Source organism: Silurus aristotelis (assembly GCF_946808225.1).
Source record: "Silurus aristotelis genome assembly, chromosome: 16".
Lineage (NCBI taxonomy): Eukaryota > Metazoa > Chordata > Actinopteri > Siluriformes > Siluridae > Silurus > Silurus aristotelis.
In genome coordinates this window covers 10,621,175-10,644,952 of record NC_139589.1, presented here as the reverse complement: position 1 = coordinate 10,644,952, position 23,778 = coordinate 10,621,175, and the positions used below count along the sequence as shown (strand labels likewise).

The 23,778-nt window shown below is 39.9% G+C and overlaps 1 protein-coding gene across 15 annotated transcripts in view; it reads left to right on the top strand.

Moving 5' to 3' along the window:
• Positions 1–22,463, top strand: part of znf462 (zinc finger protein 462) — a 43,268-nt gene extending 20,805 nt beyond the window's left edge. For 4 of the 15 annotated variants that reach the window (XM_083564239.1, XM_083564248.1, XM_083564246.1 and 1 more), the window contains exons 2-13: positions 4,001–4,254; positions 6,925–12,293; positions 12,526–12,684; positions 12,979–13,262; positions 13,383–13,501; positions 13,701–13,886; positions 14,035–14,326; positions 14,646–14,782; positions 16,365–16,588; positions 16,694–16,952; positions 18,680–18,791; positions 19,629–22,463. In XM_083564239.1, coding sequence (XP_083420365.1) covers positions 4,032–4,254; positions 6,925–12,293; positions 12,526–12,684; positions 12,979–13,262; positions 13,383–13,501; positions 13,701–13,886; positions 14,035–14,326; positions 14,646–14,782; positions 16,365–16,588; positions 16,694–16,952; positions 18,680–18,791; positions 19,629–19,779 — 7,515 coding nt within the window. In that variant the 5' untranslated portion in view covers positions 4,001–4,031 and the 3' untranslated portion in view covers positions 19,780–22,463. The remainder of the gene's footprint in view (positions 1–4,000; positions 4,255–6,924; positions 12,294–12,525; positions 12,685–12,978; positions 13,263–13,382; positions 13,502–13,700; positions 13,887–14,034; positions 14,327–14,645; positions 14,783–16,364; positions 16,589–16,693; positions 16,953–18,679; positions 18,792–19,628) is intronic. The other 11 variants (XM_083564250.1, XM_083564251.1, XM_083564244.1 and 8 more) reach the window with 9 other exon arrangements.
• Positions 22,464–23,778: the final 1,315 nt, after the last annotated feature.

The following is a 23,778-nucleotide window of genomic DNA, read 5'->3' as shown; positions in this document are numbered from 1 at the left end:
GTCTGTCTGTCCCAATGAAGGGGGAGTGGTGTTTGTGTCTGTCTGTCCCAATTAAGGGGGAATGGTGTTTGTGTCTGTCAGTCCCAGTGAAGGGGGTGTGGTGTTTGTGTCTGTCTGTCCCAGTGAAGGGGGTGTGGTGTTTGTGTCTGTCTGTCCCAGTGAAGGGGGTGTGGTGTTTGTGTCTGTCGGTCCCAGTGAAGGGGGTGTGGTGTTTGTGTCTGTCGGTCCCAGTGAAGGGGGTGTGGTGTTTGTGTCTGTCGGTCCTAGTGAAGGGGGTGTGGTGTTTGTGTCTGTCAGTCCCAGTAAAGGGGGTGTGGTGTTTTTGTCTGTTAGTTTTCATGAAGGAGGCATGGCTTCTATGGCCTGTAAATGCAAGTGAAAGAGGAATGGCCCCTATGCTGCTTACTGCTTGTGCTAAGACCCTCTATACCCAACACATGATAGAGGCATAGCCTCCATGTCTGTCAATTATAATGAATAGGGTGTGGCCTTTCAGACAGAGCAGTGTATAGTGAGTGAAACTTCAGTTGGTTGATTTTGATAAAGTTTTTTCAAATAAACTTTAAAAATAATGTTTCTTCGGCAGTGAACACACGCAAACAGTTTATTTTTTCTCACAGCTCTACATTTCCTCTGACCTTCACTCATCACTCAGCCTTGGACCACTTGAGCATCGAGTCCTTCATTTAGTGTCCTTGACTATTAGAAACGGCGCACTTTTGTTTGTCAGCCGTCAACTCGGTTTGCCTTCGAGGTCTGGAGTGTGTGAGGTTCTGGAATAAGAATGGATTGGTGTTTTGTTTCTACAGTTTTCAAGGCCTTGTTGATTTGTATCCTTTCTCCGAAACACAGCAAGGCTGCACATCACACGAAACAAAAAAATACATTTTTATAAAAGCCTGCTGTGTGGACAGCGATTTAGTTCTTGTTAGATTTGACAGTAGGTTTAGTGCTTAGTATGTTAAGTGCAGTAGTTCTATTCATTTGTAAACACGGTAAAATTGAATGCTACACATCATTCGTGCACAGTATTACTGTATTTTAGTGTACTATCGAATAATTATCCTCGATCTTATTTTAGAGCAATTGCTCACTTTTTTGTTATATACAGTTACCAATTTGAAATATGAACAGCTCATTAGAAATGAAGACTTGTACTCTGGAATACATACTGATTTATTATAAGTTACATCAAAGTGTTGTGGAATTCCGTATTCTGATTCGGAAAGTGGGAATTAATTTTGTATAACAGCAGCTCTGGCAGTAGCGCAGCTGCAAATCACAGGTCTAAATAAGGGCTGCAACAACTAATCAACAAAATAGTTGCCAGTCAATTTCCTCACGGATTGTGTTTTAATGCTCACTGTGACATGCTTTGCCAATTCATTTAAACAAAAAAAGAACTTTTAATGCAAATTACAGAGCCTGATTAGACAGGGAACACTTTACATTACACTGGATTGTTGGCCTAGCTGTAGTGATGGCATAGATTTTTGTTTTCATGTCAGTAATCATTCTTTAGAGGTTTTATATGAGACACATTGAAATGTGCTTGCTTGAAGAATGCTAAAGTATATTTGAGTTGTATTACATGACTGTACATATTGCTAGATGCTCTATGGGTCAAACTTATATTTTAAATTCTCCACAAATTATTTACGGAAATCATTTTGACCATTGCATTTAGCCAATTCTTATAATACAATAAATATGTTGAGTTATTTGATGATATAAAGGGGATAGTTGATAAGGTGATTGACTGCTTTGGAAATGACACTTGAGCCTCATGTACAAGATCCCTCTGTTCATCATGCATTTGAAGCTCTTGACAATTCTGTAGCAAAGTCAATGCTTGTTCTGCTCTAAACTCGTCTAGCAGACCTACAGCAGGGGCTTCCCTGCATTAGTGTTAAACACTTAAACACAGAGTACAGTCAACCCCCCGATATTCCGCAGGTGTACCTGACTAACAGCAAGTTGCGGATCATCGTAAAATTCGCAGGAATCCCCAGCGGGACCGAATGTTCAGGAACATTAGGAATGACATTTTAATCTTTTCTAATAAATTTCATAACTTTTTTTTTAAACACATTATTGTAATTAAAGTGACAATGTGAATGCACTAAGGTACCATAGGGGCTTTGGGGGTGCAGCCAAAATAATTCGTGGATTTTCGGAACTGGGGGGGGTTACGTTATAAGACCACTGTATATATTAAAATAAAAAGCTTTTTGTGCACATCAAAGTCAAAAAGAGTTGATTCACTGATTCCATCCAGTGACGGTCAACCGCAAGCTTTGGAGACGATTCCACACACCAAAATTTCTTTACGCCATACACACATTGACAAACTAAATAAACCGGTGAGAGATAAGACAGCCAGGGCATCATTAGTTTGCACTTACTTGGAATTTGCCTGTTCAGATAAGACAAACTATGTTGACCCTGTACACAATATTTTCAGAATGGTTAGGTGGGGATTTCCATTTAGTTGATATAGACACTTGATAACATTCTTATGCATGGCACAGTGGACAGGATACTCATGCCACCTCACAGCTCAAGGGTCTTGGTTCGATCCTGAGCTTGGGTTTAGTGTCTGTACGAGGGTTACTTGCATTCTCCCAGTCTAACCAGTTATCAAAAGAACTGTTAGGTGCAAGCCTAGTTTAATGCCTTTATTCTAATACATTACCACTTCTATAGCAACAGTTCCTTCACAGGAAGGTGCTCCACAAAAACCTATTTAAAACACGTGTATTCATTGATATGATTCTCTGCATGAAGATATTTATGGAAGAGGTCTCCAGTTTCAGAGCTTTGTAACAGTCACGAGTAAAGCTGTTAAGTTTAGTTTTCGAACACAGAAACATCTCCAGAACAGGGAAGCTTGTTAGCTTTTGGTTTTATAAATGGAGCGTGAGAAGTAGGACAGAATGTTTATCATTCATATGACATGCATGACACTTTAGGAAATTGCTTTGGTGGAGTGGTTAAAACATGTGGGGATGTGCTGTTGAAACATAATTAACTTTGGGGTTCATTGCACCACCCTGTCACTCATTACACTTTAAAATCACATCTAGTTTTATTACTTCCATAATATATGGACATATGGATTGGGGACAAAGTGAGAGAAGCCCGATTGAAATGGTTTGGACATGTGGAGAGGAGGGACATGGGGTATATCGGTAGGAGAATGCTGAGGATGGACCAGCAACCAGGAAGACGAAAAAGAGGAAGACCAAGGAGGAGGTTTATGGATGTGGTGAGGGAAGACTTGCAGATAGTTGATTTGAAAGAGTAAGATGTAGAGGACAGAGTGGTATGGAGACGGATGATCCGCTGTAGCGACCACTAATGGGAGCAGCCGGAAGATAATATATGCTTTAATATAGCCTTTATAAAGTGTGTTTTCTGAGGTTTTCTTTGGATTTATAGCTTTATACCATTAGAATTTTTCTTTTTGTGCAATTGTCAATATATAAGTAAAAAAATTGATCGAGATTCTCTGAGACTGCTATTAATTTTCTGTGGTTTCTGGTATAATAATTATGCCACAGTTCTTTGCTTTTTCATGGCTACATCAGTGCTCAGAGCAGTCCTCATTGCTCCAGAAGCACCTGATGCAGTGTGACAAAGATGTGTTATGTAAATACGGAGACACGCCGGTGTTCTCCAGCTGCGGTTTTATCCCAAGGTCATGAAGAAAGAGAGTGAATCCAGCCATAATCCCTTCTCAGCAAGTGTTCCTGGAAACAAGCCGCCTTTTGTGTCGGTATATAAGACTCGTGGAGCATGAGGAGGGCTTTCAGCGCAGTGTTATTCATATCGATCATGATGAGGTTGAAATTAAGATGTGCTGGGGATTTAAAATAGTTGTGATTTGCCATATTGAGGTGATGAGACATGTCACTGCAGGATGAGAGACGTCTCATCACATCACATCAAGTCCATTGTTTGTTGATTCATTTCTTTATGTATTTTCTCTTCTTGACAGGTTTCCCTGATTTTCCAGGGACTGTTCAGTGATGGAGGTGCTACAGTGCGATGGTTGCGATTTCCGTGCAGAGTCCTGCGATGAGCTCAAAGCTCACATTCAGGATGTCCACACCGTGTTCCTGCAGCCTACAGACGTTGGGAATGAATCTCCTCAAAGGTCAAGGTCCGATTCCTTAAACTCCTTCAGTCACACAGAGGAGGACGACGAGGACATCGGCAATAATGAATGTGAATTTCCACACAAGGAAACAGGTACAGCTGCAACCCAAACAGCAACTAAACTTAATGTAATTTACAATTCTGCAAACATAACGATGCTTCTCAGCTTCTTTGACCTGTCCCCCACCTTTCCTTCTCATCTTTACCACTTTTATTTTTGAATACTTTATTAATCCCACGGGACAATAATTGATTCGCATATCCCAGTGATGTTAGGGAGCTGGGATCAGAGCACAGCATCAGCCATGTTACAGCGCTCCTGGAGCACAGAGGGTTAAGGGCCTTGCTCAAGGGCCCCAAAAGTGGCAGCTTGGCAATTTCGCACCTTCCGATCAGTAACCCAGAGCCTTAAACACTAAGCTACCACCTCCCTTGTTCATTCTTCTTTTTTCATTAGCTATAGCTTCTTCAATTTCTACATATTCTTCACACTTTCTTCACCTTCTTTACATTCTCTACTTTTTTTTTTAAATGTTTCCCAGTTTCTTTACCCAATTTACTTTCTACACCTCCTTTACCTCTTTTCTTTCTCCACATTCTCCAATTTCACCACCTTATCTAATGCCCCCAGCCTCTCTACTTTTTTTCTATTATCTCAACATTCTTTCTTTCAAATCATCTCCATGTACAGTACTTTTTTTTTCAATTATTATTATAAATTTTTTCTTCACTTTCTCAACTTTCGGAAAGTTTCTTCACCTTTTGTACTTGCTTCTCATTCTCCATCTTTTCAACTTTCTTTACTTTCCCCATTTGTTTCACTTTCTCTTCCTCATATGCCATTTTTACATTCTCCACTTTCTGTGCTTATATTTTCTGTATTTTCCCCACATTCACCATTTCCTCTACTTTCTCCACTTTCTTGTATCTTATGTGTTTATTGTTCTTGGCCATGTGATTGATATATATTCTCTTTTCCTTGTCTAGTGGCAAAAATGAGCTCAATGTAGATAAAGCAACATGTGCGTATGTGTAAATAAAATGAAATGTTGGCACATAAAAAAAAAAAAATTTGAAGGACCGAAAAAAGTTGATGTTCTTAGAATCCTGGCTGGCTCTTGGCTTGGTTCCATTAACCTGCTGGTTCTGGAGTTGTAGGAACAATGTATTTCATGCTGTTTAAGTCACAGCAGTAAGTGAGAGTGTTAAATGTTAGGTGATAATGAGGCGTTAACTTAAAATCTGTAATGTAAACAGCATCCATTTTAATGAATGTCATTTCCTGATTTGAACAGAACACACGATGGCATCCCAGCTGGGTGTGTGTTCCACACCTTAGTTTTTAAGAAGCTCCAGTCTGGTCACATTTATGTATGTGGTTGTAAATGTTGGCCTTCAAACAAATGAGTATTGATAATATATTGAGATATTGATTGAGACTTACTGATAAATCATCTTCCATTAGGACAAGTGTAATGGCACCCTGTAAAAGGAGATAGAGCCGAGTGTCTGATCTCTGATTGATGCTGCAATGGCTGAGCTGCATTCGAATATTTACCATTCGCTGATTTAGATTTAGTTGTCATTTTGTCTTTTTCAGCTCCCTGTGAGCTTTTCTTTTGAAGGTGTTTTGTGGATATACTAGATTCAAGATTGTATTTGTCACAAACTGCCATGAACTCGTTTAGTGATTTACTAATGATGTATCACTTATCAACATACACAGATGCAGAGTAAATCTGTGCTACCCCATAACTTTCAGTTCTGTTTGACCAACATAAATTAAATCTTCATTTTTATTGTTACATTTCTGGGATACATTATGGCCATAAATCCCAAATTCTTACCATAATATATATAAGCACACCCTGCACACAACTCTGTCAAATCTGGTTTAGTTTCTCAGAATGAATGAATCACGCTGGACATCTTTCCACGACATTAGTCAGTCTCGTGTGCATCACATCGTGAATCACTTCAATCTGCATGCAAAATTAAATGAAAATGCTTTATGTTAAAATGTATACACTTAATTATCATGTGTACTGTTTAAACACATTGCTGGGAAATCTTGGTATCTGGGTGAATTCCAGAAAATATAGACCCATACTGAAACCGTGCAGGGCGACGATAACGGAGATGTCTTTTGGTTCCCCTTTTTTGGTCAGGAAGTGAAGCCATACAGGAAAAGTTTGATTCTTTAAGGTGGCCATGAGGAGGATAAGCTTGTGTCAATTCAATCAAAATCAGTTCATAAGACTTTTTGCTAAAAAACCCCACCCATTTCTAACAGATTTGACATCTTTCATGCCTATTTCCATTTCTACTCATTTGCTACACTTCTATGGCTTTTCAACATAACTTCATTTTCCATATGAACAAAATAGTTTGAGTATTTAGGAGGATTTGATTTTAAGGTCCACTGAAACAATTTTTGAACATTTAAATATAACATTAAAAATGTAAATAATTTTCAGGATTTGAATCTGCATGAAAATTGTGAACCTGCAGTGTTCCCAGGTTATTTGCTACATATGGAATCGGTGTTTACATTTTATCACCTTAGTGTTAGTATTTGCTGTCATTTTTTCCTTGCTTATGAAACTATTAAGCAGCGTAGTAAATTGTAAAATAGATTCCATTTGTTATAATTGAGCCTTTTATAGATTCCAGATGAAAGGACTTCTAGCCTTTACTGCTTTCAGCAGATATGCAAATAAACAGCATGCAAAAAAATAAATGTTATTTCTGTGTTTGTTTCAGGCCTCCAGAACTCCTTGACCACAGATCCGGGGCCCTTCTCCAGTTCAAACCAAACAATTTACAATCAGTCAGTCGAGAAGACAACAAACCCGTTTTTTCAGTGCAAATTTTGTGTGCGCTACTTCAGATCAAAATCCCTCCTCAATGAGCATGCTAAGAAGGTCCATGGCATTGAAGGAGGTGCTTATTCAAATGACCATTCAAATTCCCTTGACACCTCCAAGTCAGGCTTCAATGTTACAGCACATCGTAGCGTAGAAAAGTTGTACTCCTGTCAGTACTGTACATATAAATCTCCTCGCAGAGCGAGAATCATAAAGCATCAGAGTATGCACCACAAAGATCATTTTTTGGCCCATTCAGATTCTCCTGTCGAAGCAGAAGCTGAAACAGAGGTTCTGGACATGGACTCCGATGCCATGTCTTCGGAAGAACAGTGCGAGGAATCACAGGATCTTACAGAGCGTAAAGTTTTGGAATCCATGATCAAAGCCCGGTCCAGAGGCGGCTTTAGCTGTGAGTGGTGTGGCTTCCAGACCTTGCAAAGACAACAGTTATGTGATCATATGATGAAGAAGCATCGAAACATGGTTAAGATTATGGTATCGCTGCAAAAGCCCAAAGCAGATGGAAGTGCAGGATCCTCAAAATCCAATTCTCCTTCATCACCAAGAAGCACTCCAACGTCCAACTTAATGTCAACTGATCTAAGTGGCAACGAAGGCTCCGCAGCATCTGTGAAGGGCAGTGCCTCAGTAAAGTCCATATCGGGGTTGTCAAATTTTCAGTATTCCAATATTGCAGGAAAGGTTCCTAACAGCACAGGCTCTTCCATACTGTCAGAGAGGTCGACTTTTACAATGTCAGACATGTCACACTCAAGGGTAGATCTGGATACCAGTGTGTTGAACGATTCACAGAGCAGCTCTGAGGAAGAATTCGTTGATGGCATTGATGATCCAACTTATGACTCGTTGTGCACGGAGGATTCTGCTAAGCTGCTTCTGTCAGAGGAGAATAATAAACTGTTAGAGATGGAAGGAATTCATATTGAAAGGCAAATGAATAGGTTACAGTGCCCATTCTGCTCATTCTTGTCTAAACATCATAACAGTATCTTTCACCATATAGAAAACATTCATTTAGCCAGTCAAACCACGTTGTACAAGTGTGATGAGTGTACATTTCTTTGTACAAGTTCAGTAAAACTTGCCACACATAAGCAATGTCACGTTGGCTCCACTTCTGAATGGGACATCATGGATCTAACCCATGAAAGCCAAGATGGCCAACTTGAAGACCCAGTCAATGGTGGAAATGGCAGCTCTACCATGAATGGCCAAAAGTCCACTGATGTAGAAGAGGAAAATTCTCATCATTGTTCACTCTGTAATTTCTCCACGATGACACTTAAAGGTTTACGTGTCCACCAGCAACATAAGCACTCGTACTGTGATGGGATGCAACCCACAAGTCAAGACGGTTCATTAAACGAGCAGCAGGACTCTGAAACGGAATCATACAGCACATCGAACTTTGTGCAAAAAACTCAAACATCTATCCTTGGATTTTCCTCAAGAAAGCACCTAATTGGAAAGACAGCCAGAAAGTCGATAAATGACTTGCCTCTGGATTTGTCCCCGGTCAAGAAACGGACAAGAATTGATGAAATTGCAAACAACCTGCAGAGTAAAATCAGTCAAAGTCAGCAACAAGAGGATGTTATTAATCTCGATGATATGGAAGATGAGGAAGAGGAAAATGAAAATCATATTGGTGAAACGAAAGAGAAAGAGAACTCTGAGATTCAAAGCCGACGGTTCACCTACAATACACAGCATTTGTACATCCGGAAACCTGGTTTTCATCAAATAGAGCGTGGTGTCGGCAAAAGGAAGCGTAGTTTGCTGTCCAAGTTACCATCAAGAAGCATTCCAATCCAAGTCACCGTTTCTGACGATGAGGACATTTTTGGGGCAGAATCTAAAGATATCCTAGATCAAAGCAGTCAAGACAGCAGAGAGGCATATCTAGAGGGCGCCGAGTACATAGAGGAACCTGGTAACCTTTTCTACTGTAAACACTGTGAGTACCAAAACAAGTCTGCTCGCAGTGTTAGCACCCATTACCAACGTATGCATCCCTATATTAAATTTAGCTTTAAATACATTCTTGATCCAGAGGATCAGAGCGCTGTCTTCCGTTGCCTAGAGTGTTTCATAGAATACAATAACTTCAATGACTTACACCAGCACTACATGGATCATCATCCAGAAGCTAGCAATGTTCTCAACTTTAACCAGCCAGATTTAGTGTACACATGTCGCTTTTGCTCATACACCAGCCCAAATGTGAGAAGCCTGATGCCTCATTACCAAAGAATGCACCCCTCAGTGAAAATCAACAACGCCATGATCTTCTCAAGCTACATAGTGGATCAGCCCCAGAAAGGAGCTACAGAGTCGCAGACCCTGAGGGAAATTTTAAATTCAGGGCCCAAGAGCTTCAACAACTCTGCCTCACAGTCTTCTTCCAGTCCCACCCTTAAAAACTCGATCAAAACACCAGACTTAAATATGGATTCTGAAGCCTTTAGAGAAATCGTCGATGGGAATGTGGTGGTGTACGACTGTGACATGTGCTCATTCGCAAGCCCCAATATGCACTCTGTATTGGTTCACTATCAGAAAAAGCATCCTGATCAGAAAGCGTCATACTTTCGCATACAGAAAACCATGCGAGTCGTATCAGTTGATCGAGCCCAATCATCTGCCAACTCCACATTTACCCTTTCCAGTACTCCAAAGCCCTCAAACGTTGTTATGCCCTTGAACCTGGATGACGAGCTTTACTACTGCAAGCACTGTGTTTACAACAACCGATCTGTGGTGGGGGTTCTAGTTCATTACCAAAAGCGACATCCAGAAATCAAGGTGACTGCTAAATACATAAAGCATGCCCCTCCTACACTTGGGTTGATGAAGCTTATGGATGAGTTGCAGATTGCACCTCCGAAACAATTTCTGAAACAGTTAAGCACCAATGCAACGGAAGGATCCAATCATTTGCATCCAAAAGGAACTTTAGACAAGGGGGAGGGTGAGATGTTGTTTTTTTGCCAGCACTGCGACTACGGGAACCGCACTGTGAAAGGAGTGTTGATTCATTACCAGAAGAAACACAGAGACGTAAAAGCTAATGCAGACTTGGTTCGAAGGCATACTGCTGTGGTCCGCAGTCAAAGGGAAAGGGCACAGATGATCCAAACCGGAAGTTCCACATCCACTGCAACCTCAGTCACTGATGCAGAAAAATCCAGAGCACTTAGATCTTTGAAGTGCCGACACTGTGCCTACACATCTCCCTATGTGTATGCCTTGAAGAAGCATCTTAAGAAGGATCACCCCACTGTGAAGGCCACAGCCATGACCATCTTGCGCTGGGCTTATCAAGATGGGATCTTGGAGGCTGGTTATCACTGTGAATGGTGTATTTATTCCCATGCTGAGCCCAGTGGGCTGCTCATGCATTACCAAAGACGACACCCAGAGCACAATGTTGATTATGCGTATATGGCCAGCAAGTTGTGGGCTGGTCCTGATATGTCCACCGCCAAGCAGGTGGGCAACTCTGAGATAAAGCATTACCAATGCAGAGATTGTGCCTTTGAGGCTTGTTCTGTTTGGGATATCACCAACCATTACCAAGCTGTTCATCCATGGGCAGTCAAAGATGATGAATCTGTTCTCATTGACATCATTAAAGGAAACCATACCATAGCATCAGATAACCATCTGTCCCCAGTGGGAAAGGGAAATGTCTCAATGTCCATCCCATTCAACAGTCACCAATCTGAAGAAAGCATTGTGGAGATTGGCCGGTTGGCACCTGAACCCCATTCACACCTTTCCTTTTCTGCCAGTTCCTCTATATCAAACAATCCTTACCAGTGTACCGTGTGTCTCTCTGAATACAATAGTCTACATGGACTTTTGACGCACTATGGCAAGAAACACCCAGGCATGAAAGTTAAGGCTGCGGACTTTGCACAAGAAGCAGATATCAATCCTAGTTCGGTTTACAAGTGCAGGCACTGTCCATATGTAAATTCCCGCATCCACGGGGTTCTTACGCATTACCAGAAACGACATCCTCTTGTCAAAGTAACAGCTGAAGACTTTGCTGATGATGTTGAGGAGGTCAAAGATTTAGTGCCAGATGGTGATGAAAGATCAAAAAACCAGAGGCAGGGATACGGTGCCTACAGATGCAAGATGTGCCCTTATGCTCATGGAACACTTGAGAAGCTGAAGATTCATTATGAGAAATATCACAACCAGTCTGTTTCGGAAATATTTGCATCAACACAAGTTCATTCCTCGATCAGAAAGGAGGACACTATTGCCGAATGCAGTGCTAGCAGCATGACTGAAACATCTGAGAGAAGCGAGTTCGACCTTACCCTCTCAGAATTTGCAAAGGGAGAGAAACATACTGTGTTCAGATGTCAGCTCTGCAAGTACTTCTGCTCGACCCGGAAGGGTATTGCTCGGCACTACCGCATCAAGCACAACAATGTACGAGCTCAGCCCGAAGGCAAGAACAACGTATTTAAATGCGCCCTTTGTTCCTACACCAACCCCATCCGAAAAGGTCTGGCTGCTCACTATCAGAAACGGCATGACATTGATGCTTACTACACTCACTGCCTCGCTGCTTCCAAGACCTTGAGTGAGAAACCAAGCAAAGTGACTGTACCTTTAGCCTCTGAAGAAATTAAGTCAGCAATGAGCGAGGAGCTGAGGCAAGCAGTTGACCGTAGAAAGTGCTCATTGTGCTCTTTCCAGGCATTCAGCAGGAAAAGCATTATCTCACACTATGTCAAGCGCCACCCAGGGGTTTTTCCAAAAAAGCAATCCTCCAGCAAACTTGGTCGTTACTTCACTGTGATTTATCCCAAGGACCCCGAGACACCAGCCATTACTGAGGATGTAGAACTGGTGGAAGTCAAATCTGAGAATGATGGAGAACACATGGAGAATGACTTGGAATGGCAACAGTTCAAGTGCATGAAGTGCCCTGAGCTGACCTTCGACACCATGGACCTTCTCGTCTCTCATTACAACGATTACCACAGTACCGAACTCAAGCGCGACTTTGTTACCATACAGAGCCCAGTGGAGGAAGGCGCCGAGCTCTACCAATGTGCTCACTGTGAAATCAAGTTCCTCACTCTTCCTGAACTTAGCATCCACCTTACGAAGCATAATGAGAAGTTTGAGAAAAGGACGGTGCACTATGAATGGGGTAAGCAGTTCCAGATCAGGCAGAAATCCGCAGAGACACTGGAAGCACAGCCTGAAAATAAGGTGAGCTGTAATTAATATATTTATATTTATCATGGTGTTCATTCATTCATCTTCTCCTGCTTATCCGTAATTCGGGTCGCGGGGGCAGCAGTCTAAGCAGATTCCCCAGACACTTCTCCGTGTCCAGGGATCGGGCTGTCAAGGCCCCCGCATTCGACTGCTGCCCTTATCATGGTGTATGAAGCTTTATTATGAAAGTGATCATTTTAATGGGTCTTCACTTGTTTCACAGATGGATGGCTTAGCCGAAAAAGCCCCCATTGGCTACAGGTGCAACTTTTGCGTTGAGATTCACCCGACCCTTAGAGCTATTTGCAACCATTTGAGGAAGCACGTTCAGTATGGAGAAGCCAAAGAAGGCCATGTAGCGGTAAAAAGAGACACTATTATGGTTCGCATCATACATGAAATTGCATAATGCTATGATCTTTTTTTGTTTACTTTTTTGAGAGCTACCATATGTTTGTTAGTACTGGTTAAATCTGGCAGGCTTTATTTCACAATCAGACATATGACCAGCTAATATATATATATATATATATATATATATATATATATATATATATATATATATATATATATATATATACATAATGAATGCAGTTATGTACAATTATATATAGTGTGTGTATGTATGTATATAGTGTGTGTGTGTGTGTGTATGTAAATCACTTTCCTCTGACAGCAGGGAGTGGTGGAAATTTCTGACGGCATCGCCAACGGTAGCATGGAGGATGCGGTCACTACAGACACTGTTCCCACCGTAACTGGTGATGGCATGTTGGTCACCGTGGCGACGGATATCGCGGATAGGGTTCCGGAGCACCGGTGCGATATGTGCGATAGAGTTTTCATGTCCATGCAGGGACTACGATCTCATGAACGAAGTCATTCGGCCACGGCATTGTTCAACAGAGATGACAAGTACAGTTGCCAGTACTGTCAGTTCCAGTCAGCTTTCAGACACAAGTATGGCGAGAAATCTCCAAAATAACAGCCAATTTTTACTTCATATAAATATATATATAATGTAAGGAAAATGTAAGAATGGAACTGACTTCTGTAACTGTCTTATTTTTATTTCCTTAGCCTGGATCGACACATTCAATCTCATCATGGACATCACAAACCATTCCGCTGTAAACTCTGTCCCTTTAAATCAGCCTACCTGAGCCGCCTGAAGAGTCACCTGCACAAATCACATGCAGGTACACAAACACACACACGCAGTGCCAAAGAATGCATGCAGGTAAATACACACAAATATTTCTCTCGCTCTCACACTCGTGCACAACCAACGCATACACAACCACACACCTGGTCTCTAATGTGTTTCCAGGTGTTAATAGTTAATAGTAATGATTATTGCAGTCTTGTTGCTGATGGTTGTTTGTTGTCATGCTTTAGGTGAGAACACATATAAGTGCATCTCATGTCCATTCTCGACGATGACGATCAGTCAGCTGAAGGATCACTCACTGCAAGAACACGGAGAAACTCTTACACTGCCCCGGCTGAGAGCCCGAGCCGCCCTGCGCACCACACACTCCCATAACAATACACCACACACACCTAGCGATGCTGCCACCAACGGTACGTACCAACACTATACTTAAGTCAAAGTTCACACATTTAGACCAGTAATGATACTCATAGACAATTATTATTTTCTCTCTCTCTCTCTCTCTCACTCTCACTCTCACTCTCTCTCTCTCTCTCTCTCTCTCTCTCCATCTCTCAGATTCCTTGACATATTTGGAGCCCCCGGATGTTCAGCAGCAGTTGAGTCATTACCAGTTGGCGTCTCGTAATCAGGCACCACCCACACTCTTGTCGGTTTCTCCTGGGCCTTCCCTGTCGACTGGGGCAGAGGCATTAGGGGCAGCTCTGGTTCGCCCTGAAGCCAACCTAACCTGTGAATTCTGTGAGTTCAGCTCAGGTTATATGCAGAGTCTGAGGAGACATTACCGAGATCGGCACGGAGGAAAGAAACTCTTCAAGTGCAAAGACTGTTCCTTCTTCACCTGCTACAAGTAACTACATCATTATCATCATCATCGTTATAACAACAAATCAAAATCACTTAGTTTGTCGTAGTGTTTGTTTTGATGTACACTTAAGTGTTTATTTTGGTGTTTGTTGTGTTTGCTTTGATGTTTATTTTATTGTTTTCATTGCTTTGACTTTGGGGCATGTATTTACGTTTGGTTTGATGTTTATTTGAGTGTTTGCTCTTGGTGTATGACACACTGGGGATATAGTTTTTCCCTTTGGTGTTTATTTGATTGATGTTTTGTGTTTGAAATAAACCCAATGTTTGTTTTGGTATTCATTTGGTCTTTGCCTTTGCAGGTCCACCTTCACCATGCATGTGGAGGCTGGACACAGTCCTCCCTCTGATGATGGACTGAGAGAACTGCGCTGTCCTTTCTGTCTTTATCACACCAAGTCCAAGAGTCATATGATTGACCATGTCCTCCTTCACCGAGGTATGGACACTATGTTCACTATACCACCTTCCTCAATACCCACTACACTACACTAGCTCCACTCCACTACATTAGCTAGCTGTTCACCACCGTACACTACATATACACATGTTGCACATCTGTCCACTGCACCAATATCCTATTATATACAGTGCATTAAGAAAGTATTCATACCCCTTTCACTTTTTTCACTTTTGATATGCTGCAGCCTGATCGTTCTTATAGATTTTTTTCATTAATCTACACTCAGTACCTTATAATGACAAAGTGAGAACAGAATTCTAGAATTGTCCATGTTGTTTTATTTTTTTTAAATACAAAAAAACAAAACAATGAAATATCACATAAACATAAGTATTCAGACCCTTCACAGACCCTACTTGAAAATTAGCCCAGGTGCCTCTCTTGATTGTTTCTGATATGTTTCTACACCTTGACTCTTGTCTACCTGTAGAAAAGTTTAATGATGACATGATTTGGAAAGGCACAATCCTCTCTATAAAGGGGCCTTACGGGTGAGAATGTATATCAGAGCATAAACAAAGCCATGTAGTCACAAGGAACTGCCTGTTGAATTGCTGCACTGAAGATTGCCAAAAGCACAGTGCCCCCCATAATTTAAAATCAAATGGAAGCCTCTCCTTGGTGCAAACCATGGAAGCCTGTCTGGAGTTTGCCATCAGGCACCTGAACATATTTCAGACTGTGGAACAAGATTCTCTGGTCCAATGAAACCAAGATTGATCTATTTGGCATTAGTATTTAACATTGAGGAAACCAGTCACTGCTCATGACCTTCCCAAAACCATTCCAACAGTGAAGCATGATGGTGGCAGGATCATGCTGTGGGGGTGTTTTTCTGCAGAAGGAATTTGCCAACTTGTCAGAGTTAAGGGAAAGCTGAATATTGAAGTACCGAGATGTCCTCAATAAAAACATGTGGCTCAAGACCTGAGTCTGGGCTGAAGGTTCCTACAAGACAACATAGGAGTGGCTTAGGGACAACTCTGTGAATGTCCTAGAGTGGCCCAGCCAGAGCCCTGACCTGAACCCTATCAAACATCTCTGTAGAGTCCTGAAAGTGACTGTCCACTGACAGTCCCCATCCAACCTGACCCATCTTGAGAAAATAAGCAAAAATCCTGTAATCCAGGTGTGCAAAGTTTGTTGCATCATACCTAAAAAGACTTGAGGCTGTAATTGAATTTAAACGATTGTAGTATCAGGCTGCAATATAACAAAATTTAAAAAAAAGTGAATACTTTCTGAAAGTACTGTAAGTGTCCAGGGCACATCTGTCCAGTAAACCACTATCCTAAATACCATCATACACTACACATCAGTCCTCTATTACACCCATTACTGCACATCTGTCCACTACACCACTGTGCATTACACCACATCCTATATCACTGTCCACTACAATACACTGTTCTCTATAGCACTGTCCATTACATGTCCATGGCATCCACTGCATCATTGTCCCTTACACCAGTGACCTCAACACTACAACTCTACAACTTCTTATCCAGGCTTCTCTAGACCATAGCCCTGATCATCATTTCTCTCTCTGTCCCCCCAGAAGAGAGAGTGATCCCTCTGGAAGTGTCTCGCTCTAAACTGTCTCGTCACTTAGACGGCTTAATCTTTCGCTGTCATAAGTGCACGTTCACATGTTCGAGTGGCGACAGTCTGCAGCAGCACATTGACAAACACGATGAGCCCAAACCATATGAGTGTCGACTCTGTTATTACGACACAAAAGACCAGCAGCAGCTTGAGGATCACTTGCGAGACGAGCACAAGGTCAGTCTCCATCCTCAGTCCCAAACAGCATGGCACAGGTTGATGGTTTCTCACTTTGTATGCTGATTGTAAAGTTGTCTATTTATGCTCTGCTTTTGCTACCAGGTGATCCGTAACTTCGAGCTGATGGGCCGAGTGAACCTGGACCAGCTGGATGTTTTGAAAGAGAAAATAAACAGTGAAGAGGAAGAGGAACTGAGGGAGGAAGAGGAAGAACAAGATGAACTGATGGCCATTGGTGATGATGATGATGATTATGATGAGGAGGATCAAACCGAGGAGGCAGAAAGAGAAGAGGAGAAAGAGTTGGAGGATGAAATGACAGCCACACAGGAAGAGAGTAAACAGGAAGCAGAGATGGCAGGTAAACAATAGACTACATTACTGCAGACATAAAATTATTTTATAATTATGTTTTCATTAAAATGCTATCACTTGAGTTATACCCTTTTATTTAAAACATAAACAGTACTAACAAACTGGAAACGTGAATTCTAATGAAATTACAAGTGTTAATAAACAATTATTTTTTTTTAAAACGATATATAGTTTTAATTGTCAAGTAAAAAGTATAAAAGTATATTGTCAAGTCCCCAAGTATGTGGACAGTGACAATTTGCACATTTGTGCCTCTGTATACCACAGTAATGAATTTGAAATAAAGCAATCGTGGTGTGATTGATTCATTGATGTTCAGCTTTAATTTAAAGGTTTTAACAAAGATATTGCATTAACCATTTAGTAATTACAACCATTTTCACATATGTTTTTGGACAACTGACTGATAAGCAGTTTCATGGCTTGATGTGGCTTGTTTTCTCACAGGTTCAGGATATAAAGCAGATAGGATTAGCATTTGGTAGCTGTTTACTGAATATGGAGTCCAAAAAGGTGTCGATTGGAAGTGAAGGATCGTTAGGCTATACAAAATTAACAGAGCTGACTAAAAAAATAACAAAAACTTAACAGGAGTAACAGAGACAACCTACGTTTTTCAGAATTGTTTGCTTGGTGAAGAAAAAACCCTGTCGCAAAATATATGGCCGAGTCAAGAATACTCTTGAGGAGGCAGACGTATTGTCAGGGTCTGCAATTAGAAACTTCTTCATGAATGTAAACACAGAGGATTTTCTTCAACAGAAAGAACAGATTAGACTGCTAGACAGCATCTAAAAAAGCCAGCCCAGTTCTAAAAAAAATAAAAAAGTTAGACAGATGAATCCAAGATGAACCAGATTGTAGTAGCAGATTGATGGGAAGAGAATAGTATAGAAGGAACGGATCCAGAGCATACCACATCATCTATCACACATAGTGGCGGCAGAGTTATGGTACAGGCATGTATGGCTTCCAGTGGAACCAGGTTTATTTTGATGACACAACCGCTGATAAAAGAATCAGGGTGAATTCTATACTTTCTGCTTACATTCAGTCACATTTACAGTACAGATAAATAATATACATACTGTGAAAGCAACCCCTGAGCTGAGTCATTCACCTGGCTACAATTCAACATGTCTTTCGCTCACTGAAGTCAAAACTGAACACAAAGTCCCACACACAAGCAATAATTGAAGGGCACTGCAGTGAGGCAAAGCATCTGAAAGAGAAAACTCTGCCTTTGGTGATGTCCTGTAAATGATTTGTAACCCACTATTAGAATAAAAAAATTCTTATATACAGCATGTTAGTTTGTCCAATTCTATCTGACCCTGTAGAATTGGCTATAATTCCTAAATACAATATCTTTATTAAACTCCTTGTATTAAAGCTCCATATTAAACCCATTGTTGTTGGTGTACAGAGGCAACATTATAAGAATTAACACTTAAACTACTCTCTCTCTCTCTCTCTCTCTCTCTCTCTCTCTCTCTCTCTCTCTCTCTCTCTCTCTCTCTCTTCTCTCTCTCTCTCATCCCCATCTCCGTTTCTCTCTGATCAATGTCTTTCTCTTTCTTTCTCCTGTCTGTGACTCGCTCCTATTTGTCTGTCTGTCTCTTTATTTTTCTCTCTGTCTATCTCTGTCTCAATCTCTGTCTTTTCTATCCCTCTCTCTTCCTTTGTCTGGTTTGGGATGGTGCGTTGTTACAGAAACAGTGACGGCGTGTTCTCCAAGTACAGGGAAAAAGTTTCCATGTGAGTTTTGTGGGCGAACTTTTTCTCTTAGTTTGGAATGGGAACGACATGTTCTCCGCCACGGCATGTGAGTGTCTGGCCTTCACTCATGTCCAATTACTATTAAAACCACCACAGAAAATACATTATTATTATTATTATTATTATTATTGTTATTAGGGGGCCAAGCACCAAAGGCTTGTAGGCACCCTGTTATTTTACCTTTTCTTTTTTTTTTCTTTCTTTCCCCATTTTCTTGCTTTAGGGGGGTTGTCTATCTGGTGTTAAAAAAAATAAAAATAAAAAAATGGCTGAAGATTAGGAGGGTCAAAAACAATTTATGGGTCATTTGCTGCCAACGCTCTAGTGCGTCAGGTCAAATTTAGGCCTTATTTGGGTGTACGTTTAAAGATAACTTTTTAACTGTGTCCAAAATGTAAAAGCCTACCCAGATTCCTCTTGAATAAGCACAGGCTATGACCATTTTTACCATATTAGGTTCCCCTATCTTTGATTTTGTCATCTTCACCAGATTTGGATTATATCATTTTGACCTGTCTCGACCAAATCAAATTTCGATATATAAGACTATTCTCATGTAACTGCCAAATGCAAAAAACAGGATGTGAGTATGCATCTTAGATATGCATGATTAGGGGTGAGGATATATCTTATCTATGGAAACCATGATCTGCTCTTTAGGGCCACACCCTGAATGTATCCAAGAGGATTTTACTGCTTAGGCATCAGTTGCATGCTGAGTCTGGGTGCTTGGCCCCCGAAAATGCTGCGCTCAACATTAAATATTACTGGTGTTTTTATTCTCCTCTTCCTTATTCTTTTTCTTCCTCTTCTTATTGTTATAATTAATAATTATTATTAGAATTACTATAATTCAGCTGAATTCGTTTGTTTTGTTTTTCAGGACTGTTAATAGCAACATGAGAGCAATGAGCCCAGTTGCCTCAGTAACAATAACAGATGGAGGCATCGACCAATCAGCTAACACTACAGAAGTCGAGAGAGAGTATCAGTCGAACCAATCGGAGAGTTCTGTACAGAATGAGGAAGATTGAGAGACCAAAAATGACGTATAGAAATGTACTGTGTTATAATGGTGTACGGTTTGTTGTTAAAAAAAAAAATAACTAGGCTGCTTCATGGACACTTGACAAAAAAAAAAGTGAGGAAAAAAAGCAAAACTGTTCATGGTTTTGAAGCATTGTTAGATTTTAAGTGTTAAACATGGGTTCTATAGGTTGTGTTACATCCTAGCTGTGTGTTAAATCGCTGATCCTTTAAAAAGTGTGACTTGGTCCCATAGGACAGATGCTAATAATATATTGGTAACCAATAGTGATGAATCTGTAAGGACTTTGTTCAGGTCAAATAAACGCTTCCTGTAAGGTGACACAAAAAATTTCCCCCGTTTTGAAATTTCGTTCTTAATGCTAAATATGTTAAAGGTTAAAAAAAAAAACATAAAAAAAGACATTTTCAAACATGCACAGGGTAAAGTGTTCCAAAAGATTAATTCTCCTGGAATTGTATTAAAGTATGTGATCCTTTAATACAGCGATCCAAAATGCCCCACGTAAACTTTATATCAGTCAAAATTTATGTGGATTTTATCCTAAATACAATATGTAGGATTGGACATTTAGATGCTGACAGTTATATTTATTATATTATGGATATGTTGGTCTTTATTTTACCAAACCAATAAATCACATATACCTTTTTTTTTTTAAAGAAAAATCGCACTGGATCGGATCGGATTTTTGTATTACCTACATAAGAATTGTCCATAGTGGCAAAAAAGTCCATTTTAATAAGTTTTAAAATGTTTCTCATTTAATTATATTACATATAATTTGATTACAGTACGATAAGGAATTACTGGCCGTTCCAAACACCAATCCAGAGTTATTATATTTGTTCAAGACACTAAATTACAGATTTAAATAAGTATTTAAATATGATAATATTACGACTCTATTTCTGTGAGCCATCGTTCGCTTGTATCCATTTTATTACATCCACAAGGTTTTTTTTTGTTTGTTTGTTTGTTTTTTTTAAACAGCTATATTTGTGACCCAGCATTATTATTTCCCCTGCACCCCATAAACACTGTGATTTTAACAGCTTTCGAACACTAAAATGATGGAGTGGTCCTCATTTTTGCGATTCAGACACAAAGCTGTGACGATTCTCTAACACCTGACACACAGGTTGTGTGATTTGACCCGAACGCTGACTTACAGATTCAATATTTTTTTTACATTTTTAGCCTTGTGTTAATCTTTAATCCTGTAGCTGAATTCCTTCAGGAATAGACTCCATCTTATTTGTATCAGACGTTTGTTGATTTTTATTTCTATTTAATTTCTTTTTTGCTTTGTTTTTTTGTTTTTGTTTTGTTTTTGTATATGGACAAACACTGGGCCCCAAAGTTTTGTAGCAAATTGCTACTGTAGTTTTATTCTGTTTTTAATTCTTATTTTTATTTTTAAGGCATGTTCCTGCACTCCGTCATATATGAAAGCAAAACAAACAAGAAAAAAACTTTATGTAATAACTTAAAGCACCTTCAACTCCATTGCTCCAAATTTATCATTTTCTTTTTGTGCATGATTACAGCAAACAAGAACTGAAGAAAAGTAGCATTTTGGGTTTAGCTATTTTATATCGAGCAGCTCGTCCCAACAAGCAATTACTACAATAATAACATTTGTTTTATTTAAATAATTGTTTTTATGTTTCTCCTCAAAGGAACAATGAATAGATTGTATGCGATGAAAGTTGCTGCTCAAAAACCCTGAAGCCTTATTATTATGATTATTATTATTATTTTGACTTTTTTTATTTTTTATGTCATTTTGCTCCATTTCTTTTTAAACACAATTTGGTGCAGTTTAAATACAATACATTCGCATCCCAAAATCTAAGATACTGTTTTGGGATAAATGTGAGAGAAATTTCGACCTGTTCTACAGCAATCCCAGAATTCTCAGAGAATTCTCAGAATATATTAGTAAATTTTTTTAAAACAAAATATTGTAATAATTGACTGTGCATGTAACATTTCTATTGTAGTATTACACCGTTACTCAGCACATCTGTGTGCAGCAAAGCAAACGTCATTCAGAAAATGTTTCGTATATAACACATTTTTGATAACGAAACAGAAATCCTTAGGAGCCGTGACATCACTGATGGAGGAAAAAAAAAAAAACACCTCGTACTCATATTTCCGCACCTGTCTTATAAGTGAGGAAGGAAAATCGAGCTATATTCTGGGTAATCTGGGAAGTTATTATTATTTTATTTTTAAACAGAAGCTTCATGTCAAGTGTTTGGGAATGTGGTGGGATTTTCTTTGTGTGTGTCGTCATATTTAACAAAAAAAAAAAAAAAAAAAAAGTCATTTTGTGTGGTTATAGGAAAGACTTTTCTACCTTTAAAAAAAAAAAAAAAAAAAAAAAAAAAAAGTTTCTTTCTTTATAAGCCTAAAAGTTTGTAAAAGATAGAAACCCGTTAGAATTCTGAACACACTGGATTGTTGTACATATGATTTAGAATTTTGTTGGTTTGCTTGTTTGTTTGTTTTGTTTGGAGCCCCTCCATCTCGCCTTCCTGTGAAACCCGTGACGTTGACTAGAAGTTTGTTGTTTACACTTTGATTTCTGGATATTCTGTAAATATTGTAATTCATCGGGTTTTTTTTAACTTGTTAATAAAGTTATCAGATAACGAGAAACGCACAGGTCTGCGTTATTCTCCTCCACTTAAAATGGGTTTTAACAGGATTTTGAATTTAGATTTTTATTTATTTATTTTTATTATTTTCACCAGCATTCAGTTTAAAATTGGTGAAAGGGAAAGAGATTGTGCAGGTTTATTGTGGTGTTGCTGTAAACCTGATTTGTGAAGCATATTTATCACCAACATGAATAATGAGTTAAAGTACTGTAAAGTTAATAATGACTTTTGTGAATAGATCTCATGTTATGCTTCCATCTGATGACTCCTCCATGCAGTGCATGCTGCAGAGTAAAACGATGTATCTCTCACGTGGCAGCTAAACCTTCTTGCAGGTCCTTGTTGTCATCCGGGGATTTTGCATTGCCTTTCTGTCTAGCGTACAGCTCTATCTGAGTTTTTTACATGTAGCCCTGACTTCTACAGCTCCCCTTAAGTGCCTAGCGCTGCTTTGTAGACATTGCATAGCTCAATTTATTCAGAGTATTCAGAGCACTTCACTCTTTCCACATTTTGTTATGTACAGCCTTTAAATTAAGTTCATTATTTTCCTCAAAATTCTACAAACAATACGCCATAATGGCAACGTGAAAGACGTTTGTTTGAAATCTGTGCAAATTTATTAAAAATAAATTATAAATAATGTACATAAGTATTCACAGCCTTTGCAGGTAACAGGATTTAGAAAGGCACACACCTGTCTATATAAGGTCCCACAGTCACCAGTGCATGTCGAAGCACAAACCATTCCATCAAGTCCAAGGAAATGTCTGTTGATCTCCAAGACAGGATTGTATTGAGGCACAGATCTGGGGAAAGGTACAGAAATATTTCTGCAGCATTGTAGGTCCCAATGAATACAGTGACCTCCATCATCTGTAAATGAAAAGTTTGGAACCACCAGGACTCTTTCTAGAGCAGGCCACCTGGCCAAACTGAGCGATCGGGGGAGACGGGCCTTACTTAGGGAGGTGACCAAGAACCTGATGGTCGCTCTAAAAGAGCTCCACCTTCCAGAAGAATAACCATCTTTGCAGCACTCAACCAAGCAGGCCTGTATGGTAGAGTGGCCAGACGGAGAGAGTGGCCACTGGCACTTGAAGGACTCGTCGGACCATGAGAAACGTAGATTCAACTCTTTGGCCTGGAGGAAACTAGGCACCGCTCATCACCTAGCCAATACCATCCTTAAATTGAAGCATGGTGGTGACAGCGTCATGCTGTGGGGATGTTTTTCAGTGGCAGGAACTGGAGACTAATCAGGATCGAGGAAAAGATTAATGCAGAAAAGTACAGAGACATTTCCGATGAAA